At 51.3% G+C, this 17852-nt stretch overlaps 1 protein-coding gene and 1 long non-coding RNA gene across 4 annotated transcripts in view; one reads left to right on the top strand and one right to left on the bottom strand.

The window, feature by feature from the left end:
• LOC119506412 overlaps window positions 1-8396 on the bottom strand; it is a 68380-nt gene extending 59984 nt beyond the window's left edge. The window contains exon 1 of the long non-coding RNA XR_005210990.1: window positions 8358-8396. This is a non-coding gene — a long non-coding RNA (uncharacterized LOC119506412). The remainder of the gene's footprint in view (window positions 1-8357) is intronic.
• Window positions 8397-10519: 2123 nt separating this feature from the next.
• IRX2 (iroquois homeobox 2) lies at window positions 10520-17449 on the top strand. Of its 3 annotated transcripts, XM_037799449.1 has the most exons (6): window positions 10520-10730; window positions 10820-10917; window positions 13444-13846; window positions 14137-14844; window positions 15538-15609; window positions 16259-17449. In XM_037799449.1, the coding sequence occupies exons 2-5, from the start codon at window positions 10897-10899 to the stop codon at window positions 15585-15587; spliced, it is 1182 nt and encodes a 393-aa protein (XP_037655377.1). In that variant the 5' UTR covers window positions 10520-10730; window positions 10820-10896; the 3' UTR covers window positions 15588-15609; window positions 16259-17449. The 3 variants fall into 3 exon arrangements, with proteins under 3 accessions (XP_037655377.1, XP_037655376.1, XP_037655375.1); XM_037799448.1 differs by lacking the exon at window positions 10520-10730 and having other exon boundaries at window positions 10788-10917; XM_037799447.1 differs by lacking the exons at window positions 10520-10730; window positions 10820-10917 and adding an exon at window positions 11955-12358.
• Window positions 17450-17852: the final 403 nt, after the last annotated feature.

Here is a 17852-nt window from a genome sequence, read left to right as displayed (position 1 = left end):
CAGGGGTCAAAACTGTCAGAAAATAGGACTTTCCACAAATCCTTTCTGGATAACTCCATCTCCAATCCTGGCTTGTAAGGAAACAGCTGGCTGGTTCCAGGTTTTGTTAAATCCTCACGTGGCATACTATCCTCTGGGGTCTCATTTTCTGGAAGCCCAGAATTTTCCAGTCCATCAATTTCTGGTTTCCTTGTACCCAAGAGTTCAATTCCCAGCTTATCTCTTTCTTCTAGCATTTTATTACAAGCTGCAAGGAGAAACCAGGGAATCATTGGTGTTCCAGAAGGAGAAGAGAAGTGTCAAGGGCTAGGAGTGTTTCAAGCGTAGTTGGGGAAACTGCCAACCCTTCTAAATGACATAAATACACAAATAAAAGATACCCAATGAACCCCAAGGAGAATAAATCCAAATAAGCCTACTCCTAATCTATACTGATTAGATTGTCAAATGCTGAAGAGAAGGAGAAACTTCTGAAAGCAGCAAAAGAGAAATGATTCACCATACACAAGGGAAACAACATGAGACTAAGTACTGTCTACTCAGCAGGCACCATGGAGGAAAAAGACAGTGGTATGATATATTTAAGATTCTGAAAGAGAAAAACTGCCAGCCAAGAATTCTTTATCCAGCAAAGCTCTCCTTCAAAATTGAGGGAGACTTTAAAAGTTTCACAGACAAACAAATGCTGATAGAATTTGTTAACAAGAGACCTGCCCACAAGAAATACTAAAGGAAGCTCTATCAGCTGAGAAAAAAAGAAAGGAGACAGAAGAGCACAGAACTGAAGAGTATTAATGTGGGTAATTTAAAGGAAAAAAAAAAGAGAGAGGAGGAAAAAATAATAGATCTAACAACTAAAAACCAAAGGATAAGATGGCTAGTTCAAGAACTCCTTTCACAGTAATAACTTGAATGTGAATGGATTAAACTCCTTAATTAAAACATACAGACTGGTAGAATGGATTAAAAAGTATGACCCATTGATATGCTGTTTACAAGAGATTCATCTTAGATCCTGCAACATGAGACTGGAAGTGAAAGGATGGAAAAAAATATTCTATGCAAACTGCAACCAAAAGAAAGCTGGGGTAGCTATACTAATATTGGACAAATAGACTTTAAATGCAAAGACGTCATAAGAGACAAAGAAGGCCACTATATATTAATAAAAGGGACAATTCACCAATGAGAAATAACAATCGTAAATGTTTATGCACCCAGTCAAGGTGCTCCGAAGTACATGAGACAAACATTGACAAAACTGAAGGGAGAAATAGATGTTTCCACAGTAATAGTGGGAGACTTCAATGCACCACTCTCTTCTGTAGACAGAACAACCAGACAGAGGACCAATAAGGAAAATGAGAACTTAAACAATATGATAAATGAATTAGACTTAACAGACATATGTAGATTGTTACATCCCAAAGTACCAGGATATAAATTATTCTCTAGTGCCCATGGAATGTTCTCCAGGATAGATCATATGCTGAGACACAAAACGAGTCTTAATAAATTTTCAAGATAGAAATTATTCAAAGCACATTCTCTGACCATAATGCAATGCAAGTAGAAATCAATAACCAACAAAAAACCAGATCTTTCACAAATATATGAAGGTTAAACAACATACTGCTAAACAACCACTGGGTCAAAGAAGAAATTGCAAGAGAAATTGGTAAATATCTAGAGACAATAGAAAACAAGAACACAACATATCAAAACCTGTGGGACTCAGTAACGGCAGTGCTGAGGGGGAATGTATAGCTCAAATGCATGCCTTAAAAAGGAAGAAAGAGTTAAAATCAAAGACCTAACTGAAAAACTGAAGAAGCTAGAGAATGATCAGCAAACTAACCATAAAGCAAGTAGAAGAAAATAAATAACAGTGATTAAAACAGAAATAAATGACATGGGGAACAAGAAAATAAGAGAGAGTAAATAAAACCAAAAGTTGGTTCTTTGAGAATATCAACAAGATTGACAAACCCTTAGCTAGACTGACAAAGTCAAAAAGAGAGAAGACCCAAATAAACAGAATCAGAGATGAGAAGGGGATAATTACTATGGATCCTGAAGAAATTAAAAAAAAAAAAAATCTTAAGAGGATACTATGAACAACTGTATGCCAAGAGGCTAGATAATTTAGAGGAAATGGACAATTTCCTGTAAACATATGAACAACCTAGACTGACCCAAGAAGAAACAGAAGAACTCAACAAACCAATCAAAAGCAAACAGATACAATGTTAACAAAAATCTACCTACCAATAAAAGCCCAGGGCCAGATAGCATCACAGGGGAATTTTACCAAACTTTCCAAAAAGAACTGACACCTTTCCGGTTCAAAAGCTTTCAAAAAATTGAAGAAAAAGAAACACCACCTAATTCATTTTATGCAGCTAATATTACTCTGATACCAAAACCAGATAAAGATACCACAAAAAAGAAAAAACTATGGGCCCCTCTCCCTAATAAATATAGATTCAAAAATCCTGAACAAAATAGTTGCAAATCGAATCCAAAGGTACATTAAAAGAATTATACATCACGACCAAGTGCCGTTCATTCCTGGCATGCTAGTATGGTTCAACATAAGAAAATTGATTAATGTAATTCAACACATTAACAAATCAAAAGGGAAAAATCAAATGATCATCTTGACAGATGCTGAAAAAGCATTTGACAAAATTCAACATCCCTTTTTAAAAAAAAAACACTTCAAAAGGTAGGAATTGAGGGAAACTTCCTCAATATGATAAAGGGCATATATGAAAAACCCACAGCCAGCATAGTGGCTCAACAGTGAGAGACTGAAAGCCTTCTCTCTCAGATCAGGAATGAGACAAGGACACCCACTGTCAACACTGTTATTCCACATTGTGCTAGAAGTTCTAGCCAGAGCAATTTACCAAGACAAAGATATAAAAGGCATCCAAATTGGAAAGAAAGAACTGTCATTATTTGTAGATGATATGATCTTACATTCAGAAAATCCTGAGAATTCGACAACAAAGCTACTTGAGCTAATTAAAAAAATTCAGCAGAATGGCAAGATATAAGATTAATGTTCCTATACACTAGTAATGACTTAACTGAAGATGCAATTAAAAAAAAAAATCCATTCACAATAGCAACCAAAATAACCAAGTACCTAGGAATAAACTTAACCAAGGATGTAAAAGACCTCTACACAGAAAATTACAAAATTTTACTAAAAGAAATAAAAAAGGACCTTAAATAGGTGGAAAAATACTCTGAGTTCATGGATAGGAAGACCAAACATTGTTACGATGTCAATTCTACCGAAACTGATCTATAGATTCAATGCAATTCCAATCAAAATGCCAACAATGTACTTTGCAGACTTGGAAAAGTGAATTATCAAATTTATTTGGAAGGGAAAGGGGTGTCGAATTGCCAGAAACATCCCAAAAAGGAAGAACAAAGTGGGAGGGCTTACACTTACACTTTCAGACTTTGAAGCCTACTATAAAGCTACAGTGGTCAAAACAGCATGGTATTGGCATACAGATAGACATACTGACATGATATTGGCATAAAAATAGACATATTGTTCAATAGAATCAAACTGAAAGCTTGGAAATAGATCTTCAGATTTGTGGTTGACTGATTTTTGATAAGCCTCCCAAATCCACAGCAGTTGAACAGAGCAGTCTCTTCAGCAAATGGGGCTGGGAGAACTGGATAGCCATAACCAAAAGAATGAAAGAGGACCCCTACCTCACATTCTACACAAAAATTAACTCAAAGTGGATCAAAGACCTCAATATAAGAGACAGCACAATAAAACTTTTAAAAGATAATATAGGGAAATATCTTCAGGATCTAGTAATAGGAGGCAGCTTCTTAGACCTTATACCCAAAGCACAAGCAACAAAAGAAAAAATAGATAAATGGGAACTCCTCAAAATCAAAAGCTTCTGCACCACAGAAAACTTTGTCAAAAAGGCGAAGAGGCAGCCAACTCAATGGGAGAAAACATATGGAAACCATATATCTGATAAGAGACCGATATCCCGCATATATAAAGAAATCCTACAACCCAACAACAACAGTACAAACGGCCCAATTATAAAATGGGCAAAATATATGAAAAGGTATTTTTCTGAAGAGGAAATACAAATGGCTAAAAAACACATGAAAAAACGTTCATCTTCACTAGCTATTAGGGAAATGCAAATCAAAACCACAATGAGATACCATCTCACACTACTAAGAATGGCTGCCATTAAATAAACAGGAAACGATAAATGCTGGAGAGGATGTGGAGAAATTGGAACTCTTATTCATTGCTGGTGGGGATGTATAATGGCACAGCTGCTGTGGAAGACAGTTTGACAGTTTCTCAGAAAACCAGATAATGAATTACCCTATGATCCACCAATTCCGTTTCAGGGTATATTCCCAGAAGATTTGAAAGCAGTGACGTGAACAGACATTTGTACACTGATGTGATGTTCATAGCAGCACTGCTCACAACTGCCGAGAGAGGAAAACAATCCAAGGTCTTTCAACAAACAAGTGGGTAAACTTACAATGGAATACTATGCAGCAGTAAGAAGCAACAAGGTCCAGAAACATATGGCAACATGGATGAACCTTGAAAACATAATGTTGAGTGAAATCAGACACAAATAGAGAGATCTTGTATGTTACCACTTCTATGAACTCTCTGAACAATGTAAAATCAATGTCTTATAATGTAGAATATTGGGGACCTAGTGATAGACGAAAGCTAGTGAGGGGGATTGATAATCCAATATGTTCAGATATGTTAATGATGGTTAACGCAAAGGTATGGGAATGGATGGGGTGACAATTGTTTGTTAATGGAATTACAAGTATCAGAGTTGTTTTGAAGGTGAATAGGATTGAAATGGTTGTTTAAAGGCATGTATCCCACAGATCAGCACCACAAATATAGATAGGTACTTGCGTGATATATTTCTAAGGTATGACAGTAGCATAGAGAGTTCAATACAGAAGGATAAATGGGAAAAATCTACCTATTGCATCCTAGGGACTATAATTAATAGGAATACTTTACTGGAACCACAAAATACTAGGGACAAATAATTAGGGGCTGACAAGAGCTATGAGGTGTTTTGGGTCATGAAAATTGTTTAAAATGGAGAGTGATGAGGATTGTACAACTAAGTGATGATATTGTGAGATATGGATATATTATCCAGGACATAACATGTGCCATGTGAACTCAGAAACCCCCTACTTTATAGGCAAAGCCCTCAATCTTGAGGCTTGCTCTAGTGAAATTTATGGTTGTAAAGGGGAGGCTGAGCCTGCCTATAATTATGCGTAAGAGTCACCTCCAGAGAACCTCTTTTGTTGCTCAAATGTAGACTTTCTCTCTCCAAAGCTAACTCTGCAAATAAATTCATCACTCTCCCCCCAACATGGAACAGGACCCCCAGATGAATGAGTCTTCCTGGTGACATGGGGCATGGATTCCAGCAAAGAGCCTGACCCTGGCATCAAGGGACTGAGAATGCCTGTTTGACCAAAAGTAGGGAAAGAACGGCAACAAAATAAGGTTTCAGTGGCTAAGAGAATTCAAATAGGGTCAAGAAGCTGTCTTGGAGGTTACTTCTATGTAAGCTTCACCTAGATGGGCCAAATGGCCACAGTACGTTAAGCCCAAGTCAACAGTAGTCCCCCAAACCTTAAAGGATACCTGGATCCCCATCTGAGACTTTATCAAGTTCCACTCACTAAGTTTATTCTTCAGAAATTTAAATACTTCAGAGAACTCCTACGCCAGCTAAGTCCCAAATCCAGAGGCAATAGCCTCTTCAAGACCATCAATCAGATTTGACCCTTTTGGCACAAAGTTGACACCCCTCTTCAACATGAACAAGTTAGGGTGGTCAGTGCCTAGACATCCCTGAAGATCGGGAAAGTGATTAAACTGGAGAAAGGGGTAGCAACAGACAAGAAAACAGAACAAAAACAAAACCAAATGTATCAATTGCTTTCTTTCTGCATCCCCTGTCTTATTAAAAAAAAAAAAAAAAGAATTCTCCTCTTCTCCTGCCCACCTGAGAGTGCGGCAGAACTGGGGGAAGGGGACAGTGTGGGGAAGGGGCATGACCAGGTGCTGCCCGGTGGATGTTCTGGGCACCTTATTCAGGCTGTGCAAATAGAATTCAGTTATCAAAGGATACCAAACCTCACCCTAGATAAGGGTTTTTGTTTGAAAAAGGAACTGTAAAACGACTCAAGGAAATTTTCCTTCCCCTGCGATATTTTTCCTGCAAGCAAGGAGTCGGAACCGCTGTCGGCCCACCCTCCCTCACTCTTCCAAAGTCCTCAAGGGCCGGCTCTGCCTCTAGCCATCCCCACCCAGCGCTGGGTTTAAAGCTGTGAAGAGGAAATAACACCCCGGGGGCGGGGCCGCATGATCTCAGTTCTTTAAATGTGTCTGACTGAAACAAACAAACAAACAAAAACCTAACAACTCATCATCTGTTTCCACTTGCCCAGAACAGCCTTGCGGGTGCCTGTCTGCGCCCCTGTGTCTCTGTTGTTTGGGCCGGGGTCTGTGCCTGCTTGGGCACGTGGGTGCAAAGGTAAAATGGCTGAAGACTTGCAAACATCTAGCCTTGGAAAACTTGCGTGATGAAGAGCGAAGGCGGTTAGGTGTCTCCTTTTAACTCCGAGTCCTTAAAATAACTCAGGCCTGTCCAATTCCATGAAACCCCCTCCCTTCCTCTCCTCTCGCGGCGCCTAGGCTCCCGGCGCCGGGCTCCTCCCGACGCGTGGGCCCGGACGCGAGGCAGAGGCCAGGCCCGCAGGACGCAGGGTGCCCTGGCGCGTGGGAGCGCAGCCAAGGCCAGGGTTGTGGCCCAGGTTGGCAGGTGATCTCAGTCCCGAGCCCTCGGACGCTTCGCCGGGAGGGGCTGCCGGGCAAGTCAGACCTGGGCGCCGAGACGGGTAAAGGAGGCCGGGAAGAGAGCAAAAGAGCGAAGCAACGAGGAAAGCAGGCAGAGGGACAGAGAGCCAGTCTGAAGGATGCTGGGAACTGGAAAGATGAACCTTCTCCGGAATCTCCACCGAGGAGAAACTTCAGGAAGCGCGTTGGAGGTTGCAGCATCTGTGAAGAGGATGGGAATTTTGCCTCCCCTCAAAGGAAACCTTGAAGAGACAAGTTAGCCACGAAAGGACCTCCCTGGGACCCTGAGCTAAAGAGCAAGACAATTAAAAGATGGTTGGCTGACTGCGCATTTCTGGGGATGTAAAAGAGCACGCCTTCTGTCCCGGAATCCAGGCGCCTCTGACCCCAGGGGGGCCGCCCTCCAGTCTCCAGGTCGGCATCGGTCCCGGGGCCCCCTCCACGCGGCCCACGGAGCCCCTGGGGAAGGCGCCCAGGCTTTGCGGCTCGGTTAGAAGACCTCAAGCGGGGCGCCCAGGTCTCAGCCCAGGAGACGAGGGACGGGGACCATCCCCCGCCTTTACAAATTCTCCTCCGCTCGGGTTTTCAGTGGAAACGCTTACGCCCCAGAAAAGTGTCTGCGCGCCCCACATCCACGGTGGCATCTGCAATCGAATCAGACGTGTCCAGGAATACTGAGGACAGAAGGTGAGGCCCGGAGGATGCTTAAGCCTCATTATGACTTCGATTTTGTATCCACGTATCTCAGTTTTCATAAAGGAAGGAAGAAAGCGGGAAAGAAAAGAACATTTTAAAACCCTGTCCCCCGCGCCCCGTTTCGCTCTGTTGCTGTTACCCCTCCGCAGGCCCATGAGGAAGGCCTGGGACCGGAAGCCTCGTTTATTATGACTATAGTAGGAATATGATTTGATATATTGAAATAACTTACATTTTAAAGATAATTTCATTACAGAGAAAGCTATGCAAAATGTGCATACTTACTCTTATAGCAAAAAAGAAAAAGAAAAACTGTGCACTCCAAAACGGTAGATATTTTTCCACCAAACTCTTAAAAACTCCACGGATGGTTCAAAGTAATAAAACAGAATGAGAAAAAAATGGCCGTGTGTGGCTTAATTTTTACTTAAGTGCCCTAACATTATTTTCTTCTTCCAGAATCACACCGGCATGGGGAGAGGTGGGTCGCAGCAGGCGCAGGGCTGCCCGCCGCCCGTCGGTGGCGCGCGGGGACAGCACCGGGGCCAGCGCTGGGGGACGAGGCCGGAGCGGCGGGCCACAGCGCCCCCTCACCGCCTGCCCGCACGCCTTCGGCCGGCGGCGCCTCCTAAGCCTGCCCGGCGACCCGGGGAGCCCCAGGACACGACCGAGTGTGGCCACCGCCTGGTCCCAGGGAAGCGCCCGGAATCCAAAGCCGCGCGCCTACCGTCTCGCAGCGCCGGGCTGCGCGGGAGAACCCGGCTCCGTGCAACGCGCGAGTCCACGCTGACTTGTTCTGAGCGCATCGGCCACTGTTTTGACAAGAAACAAAAATATGACCCTGTTAACTCACTTTTGAAACGCACACATTGGGCGGGAGAAAAGGGGGGCGGGATCCACGGTGAACCTGAAACCACAACTTGCCTGGGTAATTGTTCCAAGTGATCTGCTGTCAAAGCCGCTTTTAATTCGCGTTTTCCAGTTCATTCCCTTTCACTCCAGCGCGGACGGCAACTGGAAAGCAACGCAAGCCAAGTTCCAGGCCCTACCCGGCAAGTCCGGCCGCCCGGGCCTCCCTCCGGCCGGCGAACCACGCACCCGCGTCCCGCTCCCCGGAGCAGCGGCTCTGGGCGCGGCGGGACCGTCCTCTCCTCGCGCGGCCGCTGCGCCGCGGTGACCCGAGCCCAGGTGACCGCTCCGGGAGGCCACCCGGCCCGACAGCGGGCTTTTTTTCCCAATTGATATTTTAAGACGACAAAGCTAACTTAAACCTAAGAAGAGAAAAAGTGATTTCTAAAAATCATGGAGCTTTAAAGCGAAACGGAGTTTATATATTCCAATAACAATGCAGAGCGTGAGTTTTAATGTCTCTGCGTAGGCATTTTAATTTGCTACAGTCACTACCAATAAAAACGGCATGTAGTACGATTCGACTTTTTAATAGTGCAAGGTAGACGGGTTTTATTAGTAACAGGCAGCAGTACGGAAAAGCTAGATTTCAGTGGAGGCGTATAATTGTTGGGTGAAAACTCCATGCGAGCAGGGAAGGGGCCGTCTTCAAATCCGCAGCACTGAGCTAAGGAGCCCGGCCCGCCAGCGTTTCTGGTGGTGCGCCCTGGGCGAGAGGAGCAGGAGACCCTCCAAAGCCACGTGGGCTTATCTGTTATATATTTAATTCACGTCGAAATCCAGTGTATCTAGAGCATACGCTCCCGCTCCGAACTGGGCATGTTTTTGTAAAAACTTGTTTTCTCTCCTGCCTCTGGCTGAGATCAGGTCCGGGGAGGGGAGCGGAGGGGAGCGGAGGGGGGTGGCAGGGGCGACCCCGAATGCAAAGGAAACCACAGCAGGAACTGGCCTTTGGAAAGGGAAATACTAGAGGCCACTCTCCCCCGGTGGTAAAAAAAAAATTAAAAATTATACTCGATTTCTTCACTAAAATTAATCCGATTGGAAGCACCCGGAAATGATCCAACCTGATCGGCCACTCTCTGTGTAGGTGCGCCAACCGCGCGCCTCCCGGACGGTTTCTCCCAGGCAGAATTCCCTCCACCGAAGACTGCTCAGAGATCCCGTCAAGGCATGCTCCGCGGGGCTACTGGGCCTGCCTCTCTCTCTCTCCCCCACACGCCACACACACACCCCTCAAGCCTATGATAATTGATTGAAAATACCTACTCTGAACTAAATTAGGAAGGCCCACGCGGGATCCCAGCATTTGCTGAAACGCCCAGCAGGGCCTTTGCAGGGACCCCCTGGTGTGGCGAGTGGTGCGCTGGGGGGAGGGGAGTGTATGGGGGCAATGCCCGCCGGCGTGGGACTGAGGGATACGCGTGTGTGGATGTGGAGATAACACAGCCTGATGCGAGGGTGATGGGCGCTGGAGGTTGGGGGTGTGGCCTGTAGGAAGGCTGTGGGGGCGGCGAGGCGAGCAGCGGCGGGTGGGAGGACTGGCAGGGAGTGAGGGGCGAGGGGTTCGGGGGTGCTGTTGGCGGGGAAGGTGTAACCTGCAGCGTCAGGCCTGCCGCGTGGAAGCGGGCCCCTTCTCAAGCGGGACTCGCTACTTCACCACGGGCTCACTGGGACTTGGGGAAGAACAAGCGCAGCCAGACGGTACCGGGAGGGTCCTGGTGCGCCCCCGCCCAGATCGCCCGCACCAGCCCGGCTCTCCTGGCGGCGCTGCGACCGCGCCGAGGGGCCGCGGGACATGCACAGCGCCCGCACCGCTGCGACGACAAGGCGACTTATGGAGCCTCACCTAAAGTTGCAAGGCGCGTGGGAGCAGGGAAGAGGGGAAGGGGAGGGAAGGGGAGGGAAGGAGACGGGGGGGAAGGGAAAGGGAGGGAAGGGGAGGAGAGGGGAGGAGAGAGGGAAAGGGAGCAGCCCCAAGCTCCCGCCCCGACGCCGGCCCCTGGCTCTCCCCGGCGCTCTCCCCCTTCCGGGCCTCCATCCGAGACCGTCTCCAAGGACGAGCAACCTGTTGAGTGGGCAGCCTCGGCGCAGACCGCACGCACCTGAACCCCTGAGGACACCCTGAGCGCCCCAAACCGGTGACCCCTCGGGCCTAGTCGCCAGGCGCCCTCTTCCGCCAGCCCCGGGGGTAGGGGGGTGGGGAAGGGAATGGGGAAGGAGTGCGGGGGTCCCGGACCCGCAGCCCGTCGCTAAGTAACTCCTCTCTGGCCTTGCGAGGGGCCTCGGTGCCGCAAGAAGTTACTGAGCTACCTGTGCTGCACGCTGCGACCGCGCCACCTGCCCGTCGCCGCCTCATGGATTCGCGGATCTGTCCGGTAAGCCATTCCTCGAGGGTTTTCTCCGCACGAATGTAAAAGAAAAATAAAAGACAGTAAGCACTGGGGCGGGGGCTTCATCCCGGGTGAAGCAGTGGTGGCGGCGTGTGAAAAGACGCTCCCAGCAGCGGAGGGTCCCACGGCGACGCACGCGGGCAAGAGGCTCACCTAGGGGCGCTATCAGCAGTTCGCGGAGAAGGCGCCCGGGACGCGCGTCCCGCGGGGACACGCTCGCCGGCGCGGGACAGCGGGGCAGGCGACAGGGCGCGGATCCACGCGGGCCGCGAGGCAGAGCCAGCGGAGAAAGGTGGAAGTGAGAGCCGCGCACGCCACCCCAAGGTGGACCGAGGCCGCGGGCGCCACCACCCCGCCACCCATCCCCTGCGGCTCCTGGCCCGGGTGCTGCGGTCCAGCGCACCGTCACCCGGGCCGGCTTCCTAGGGTAGAGGCTGGGACCACGGGCCTTGAGTCTCCCAAGTGGGCCCGGCCGGGCCCGACTGCGGGCAGCCTGTCCCTGGTCGGGGTGAGCCAAGCTGCCGACTGCGGAGCGGGGGAGTGGCCGCCGGAGCGGCCGAGAGCGGGGGAGTGGCTGGGCGAGGTGGCGGAGGCGGCCGGAGAGCGGGGCAGCGGGGCGGTGGGGGGTGGCCGCGAGTCTGCGCGAGTTGGTGGGGGATGCGCGCATGGCGCGCCGCTCTGCGGGGCCAGGAAGCCGGGCCGCGGGCTGGCGCTGCGCGAACGGCGGCTGCGCCACAAAAGCCTGCGCGTCCCTCCCACTCTCCCACCCTCCCTCCTCCCTCTCCCCAGACCCCCCCACACACACCCAGCACCCGGCCTCCCTGCCCCTCCCCCGACCGCGGCCGGGTGGCAGCAGCGGGCGGGGCAGGGGAGGGGGCGGGCGCCCGAATATGCAGATGAGCGCATGACGGACAGCTGCGCGTTCCAATGTCCCTCCGAAACTCGAGCGCTCGTTTCTCAACTCCTCACTCCCGGCTCCAGACTCCCCCAAACCCCGACCGCCGGCCTGGCGCGCGGCTGCGCCCACCGGCTCCGCGCCGCCGCCGCCCCGCCGCCCCGCCGCTCCCTCGGCCCGCGGGCCGCCCGGGCTCGAGCGCGCCCCGGCCGCCCGTGGATGGGGGGCGCCGCGCGCCCTGCCCGCTTCTCGGCGTGACGCGGGCCCGTGCCCCGCGCCACCATGTCCTACCCGCAGGGCTACCTGTACCAGGCGCCCGGCTCGCTGGCGCTCTACTCGTGCCCCGCGTACGGCGCGTCGGCGCTGGCGGCCCCGCGCAGCGAGGAGCTGGCGCGCTCGGCGTCGGGCTCGGCCTTCAGCCCTTACCCCGGCTCGGCGGCCTTCACGGCGCAGGCGGCCACCGGCTTCGGCGGCCCGCTGCAGTACTCGGCTGACGCCGCCGCGGCCGCCGCCGGCTTCCCGTCCTACATGGTAACCGAGGGCGGGCGGGTGGGCAGGCGTGGGGGCCCGCGGGAGGCAGCGCGGCCGGCCGGGAATGCCCTGAGCCCGGGCCGTAGCCCGTGCCCCGCACCGCTGTCCCTCGGCGCCGGGTCGTTTACCCGGAAGAGCCCGGAAAGCGCAGCTCCGCGGGGCTGGGGGCTGCTGTGCGTTGTCTCCGTTGTTCACGCGCTGCAACCCGGCGACGAGTCTTCCGCGGCGGCGGCGGGCTGTTTGATTTTCTAGGCTTGGGGCAGCGGGACACTCGGGTTCGGGACGGGAGCGGATCGCCACGGGCCTCGGCTTAACTTTTCAGGGCAGGCCTGGCTTTCCCGAAATGTGTCCGCGGGCGTGTCGCCTGTTCAGCGACCCCCTCGGTCCCTCGCCCCAAGATCGGCGCGCGCCTCGCCGGTCCGCCGCTGGGCTGGCCCGGGCAGGGGCGAAGAGCGATTCGGGCGATTGAGGCCATTCTAGGGGTGATCGCCGCTGTCCGCTCTCGCTGGAATTCCAGGGCCACGTCCGAGGAGCTGGGGCCTTGGTGAAGGCTGCAAATATCTCGAATTTAAACGTTAAAGACGGAATTAAAATGCTAATTACGGCGCATTTGAAAAACTGAAAACGGTGACGGGCTTCCGAGTTGCAAATTGGATTTGCGGAGTTTGGAGGCCTGAATGGCGGAGCTGGGACTCGGGGGTGGCTTTTTAACCATATAAGGGCGGGTCAGGGGGCGTCGGGAGCAGCAGCACTTGAAGCAGCGGGAGAAATTTAGATATCAAGAAACTACCTGTAGGCCCAAGCGTGCGCGGGCGCCAGTGTTATCTGTACACGAGGCTCAGGGATATTTGGGGGAAGGTATGTTATTTTATGAAAGTGAAATGGTTCAGAAATTCAAGATTACATTTAAATCACTTTCCTGATCGAAAGCTGGTCCTGAATTTCCCGCGGAGTTTGTCTGGCTGTAGGGCGCGCGGCTCCAGCACCCGAGACCTAGCGTGCCGAAGGCGGCCGCGGGCGGGCGGAAGGGTGGCCTCCGGACTCCGGACCGCGCGCCCCGCTCACCGAGCTCTTGTCGCTTCCAGGGCGCGCCTTACGACGCGCACACGACCGGCATGACCGGAGCCATCAGCTACCACCCGTACGGCAGCGCGGCCTACCCGTACCAGCTCAACGACCCGGCGTACCGCAAGAACGCCACGCGGGACGCCACGGCCACGCTGAAGGCCTGGCTGCAGGAGCACCGCAAGAACCCCTACCCTACCAAGGGCGAGAAGATCATGCTGGCCATCATCACTAAGATGACCCTCACGCAGGTCTCCACCTGGTTCGCCAACGCGCGCCGCCGCCTCAAGAAGGAGAACAAAATGACGTGGGCCCCGAGGAACAAAAGTGAGGATGAGGATGAAGACGAGGGCGACGCGGCGGCGAGGGGCAAGGAGGAGAGTCCGGACAAGGCGCAGGAGGAGACCTCCGCGGAGGACGAAGGTGAGCGGGGCCGCGGGGAGTTTTCTTCCCAGGCGGGGCGTGGAGCTGAGCGCAGGGAAGGAGTTGCGGGCCTGGTACCTCACGGCCGGCCCAGAGCCCCCGCCTCCCAGCGGCGGTCGGGGCCCACGGGGTGGGGCCCAGTGACTGCTCCGGGTGCTTCTCAGGGAAGTCAGGGTGCCCGGAACACGTGGCTGGAGGTGGGGCGCAATCGGAGAGGGTACAGATGGGTCCGGCGTCCCCGGGTCCCCTGCTGTCCCTGCGTGTCGCCGACCGTGCCCGCGTCCCCCCAGGGATCAGCCTGCATGTCGACTCGCTTACGGATCACTCGTGCTCGGCTGAGTCAGACGGGGAGAAGCTGCCGTGCCGCGCCAGGGATCCCCTGTGCGAGTCGGGCTCGGAGTGCAAGGACAAGTACGACGAACTGGAGGACGACGAGGACGAGGAGGGCGAGCGGGACCTGGCGCCGCCCAAGCCGGTGACCTCGTCGCCGCTGACCGGCGTGGAGGCGCCGCTGCTGAGCCCCCCGCCCGAGCCCGCGCCCCGCGGTGGCGGCGGCGGCAAGGCGCCCCTGGGCAGCCGGACGTCGCCGGGCGCGCCGCCGCCGGCCAGCAAGCCCAAGCTGTGGTCGCTCGCCGAGATCGCCACGTCGGACCTCAAGCAGCCGAGCCTGGGCCCGAGCTGCGGGCCGCCGGGGCTGCCGGCGGCCGCGGCGCCCGCCTCGTCCGGGGCGCCGCCAGGAGGCTCACCCTACCCGGCGTCGCCACTGCTCGGCCGCCACCTCTACTACACGTCGCCCTTCTACGGCAACTATACAAACTACGGGAACTTGAATGCGGCGCTGCAGGGCCAGAGCCTCCTGCGGTACAACTCGGCGGCCACAGGCCCCGGAGAGGCCCTGCACGCGGCGTCCAAAGCCGGGAGCGACGCGGGTAAGACCGGCGCGCACCCGCTGGAGCCCCACTACCGACCCGCGGGCGGCGGCTACGAGCCCAAGAAAGGTAGGTCGCGGGGTGCTCCGGGGAGGAGTGCCGGCTGCGGCCGGCCAGGAAAGTGGGGGAGGGGGATGCGCAGACCCACTCGTAGGGCCGAAGGGACCTGTGCCAGAGAAAGGAGCAGAGGACACGGAGGGCCGGGGTGAAGGGGTGAAGCCAAAGCCGGCAGGAGGAGGCTCTTGCTTGGTTCATGCCTCACGACCTACCCCCGTTATGCACTCTTTTTAATTACGATTATGATTGTGATTATCCCATCTTCATTCTGACTTTTAGTTTTAGCAAACACAAATGGCCCCCAAATGCCAATGGCAGCTTGTAACCCGGCCGACTGAGTGTCAGCTTCTGTGCGTTTTGCTGGTTAAGTAGACTCTCAGCGGAATCCCTTTAGCTGCCAGGGAACAAAACCAGCCGGTTTGTCTCCAAGCTATGCCTTGTTCAGGGTAGTGAATACCAGCCCCTTTCCTTCCACTCCCCTCCTCCTTGTGGCTTCTGTTCCTCCTGGGGTGTGAGCCGAGAACACCTGAAAAGGGAGTTCAAGGGAGAGAGTAAATGCGAAGCCTGAAATATGACCGAAATCTGTCCGCAGCGCGGATGGATCAAGTCGGCTTCGCCAAGCTCTTTGCGCAGGAGGCCGAGGGTGTGAGGGCCGGTGCAGGGGCTGTGGGCGGGCGGCCGACTAACTGCCCGCTCCCCTGACAGATGCCAGCGAGGGGCACGCGGTCGGCGGGGGCATCCAGCCCTACCTATAGAGGGGCAGAGCCAGTCACGCAAGTAAGTGGACACCGTGGTGCTGACCGCGGTCCCCTGGGAGAGCCTTTCTGTGCATTTCTTGCTCCTGGTCTCGGGGCTGAGGACGGAGCACTGCAATCTTTTCCGGCCGTTTTGTCCTTTAGGGGGGAGAGAATCCATTCTGTTTTATAGAATCTCTCTTTTTCTTGCAAGTTAATTTTTGAAAGATCGTCCCATTTAACTGAAATTATATATTCTGCAGCTGCTGCTGTTTTCTCTTGGGAGAAAAAATAAATTATTGAAATGTGAGCATTTGTATTCAATTTGGAATCGTTTTTACCATGCTGGACATGTCACAGACACCTGTTTTGATGAGCTAGTGCTCCTGAAACTCGGGGTGTCGCGTCCTGTGTGGACGATGGCCGCAGCGGCAGACGAGCCACCAGGAAGCACTAGTCTTTTCCCAGGCCCGTCGCGGCTCATCCAGACGGGGCAGCCAGGACCCTGCCTGCGCCGCGTTCAAAGCCGCATCTCAGAAAATGTTATTTTTATGATTAGGCAAAATTACTAATTCCAGATCTTGAAGTTGGGAAAGAGGCAGAACCATTTCCGAGGGACTCTCTGATAATGTGAGGGTGTGGGTGTGGAAAAGAAGAATTTGGGATGATTTGGTTTTTCCCTTGGTCCACAGGTAGGTGTCACAATTGCTTTGAAAAAAAGTCGGCAGGCCTTCCTCTCTCCCCAAGCTCATAAATATACAGAGATGTGTCTATCTATCTATGGAGATATATAAAACGATCTAAACCCGGACCGTGTTGTGTGCCACTGGGAGAAGGAGGACTCCGCAGAGCACTGTCACTTCACACTCCGATGAGTAGAACAGACTTTAGTTGGACATATGTGAATTTGTTGGCACTAGTATAGCTTCCCCGATGTATGTGTGACTTTTGAAAACAATCTGTTTTTTTTTTCCTCAGGATATCTTGAATTGATCACTTCATTGCCACGGTATATATTCTATAGGTGTGATAGGACTTACTTGTACAATTTATTTGTAAAAGATGTACACAGTAGAAATAATAAAACGTGATTGAAGGACTTGAGTACTTAAGAAGTGGAAACAAATTTGATATTTATTTTTATAATGATATAAAGCTTCTAGTAATTTATGCAAGTTGTATTGCAATGGAATCTAAACTTTTTGTAAATAAATTCTGCCTGGTTTTTATTTGAACATTGCTGGTTACACAGTCTCTGTTGATTGTTTAACAAGAGTTCTTTACTAATTTATATCTTAAATTGTAAATAAAAACAGACTAGTCTACAACAGCATGGCATTTGGGGCTCATTGTTCGTAGAAGACTGATTCCAGTAAGGAGTGGCCCCCTTCCCATTGTGAGCTGACCTCAGGCCTTTTTATGAAAATGTGTGAAATAATCTCTCCTTTCTTATTCTCAGAAAAAAGGCAGATGGAAAAGATGCACAGCAGGGAGATCAATAGGGTTCTAGATTATTTATATGCAATGTATTGCAAATAAGTTAAGCTTTTGTGCTCTAAATATGTACATTACTTTTTAGTGTAAAGAAAAACCTTGGCAAAATAAAATGATCCCACCCCTTTATGCATTGGAGTCGGATCAATTTCATATTTATTTTTGATGATCAATTTTATATTCATTTTTGATGCTGGCTTATTAAACCCCACCAGTAAACTGAACTGGAAAATTGTGATAACACCCCACCTATAAATTCCTGATGGACGTAATTGTGTGGTTTTTAAAGCCCGAATTACCCAAATTGACATTGATTATTAAAATTTATTGAACGCTTCTTTAACTCTCCTCTTCATATAACTCACATTAAACACAAGGGGAAAATCTGGAGGGAGAGATGTGTTTCCTTTCAGCAGCTCTTACCCTTCCCCTGGGGGGAAAGGAAAGTTTGAACAACCTTAGACTATTGCCTCTCCATTGCTTACTCACCTTCTAATTATAGGATGAGTCTAAAAACGTGCAGTGAAGCAATGGGTAGTTTGATTAGTACCATAAATGCAGCAAACCTGTCACTTTCATTTTCAGCAAAATTACGTGGATATCCATATAACATAATTTCAGAAAAGAAATGAACAATCATTTATTTTCTCTCCAAAGATAAATTGAGTGAATATAACTTACGGTTATAAAACAAGAATAATAGCTTCTTAGATTGCCCTTTAATCAATCATACACTTATTTTTCAAGAGGCTCATCTATTTTATTCTGTGATTAATAATGTTGCAGCATGAG

Source organism: Choloepus didactylus, chromosome 11, assembly GCF_015220235.1.
Source record: "Choloepus didactylus isolate mChoDid1 chromosome 11, mChoDid1.pri, whole genome shotgun sequence".
Taxonomy (NCBI): Eukaryota; Metazoa; Chordata; class Mammalia; order Pilosa; family Megalonychidae; genus Choloepus; species Choloepus didactylus.
The sequence above is the reverse complement of the archived record's forward strand: the minus strand, read 5'-3'. Positions and strand labels throughout refer to the sequence as shown.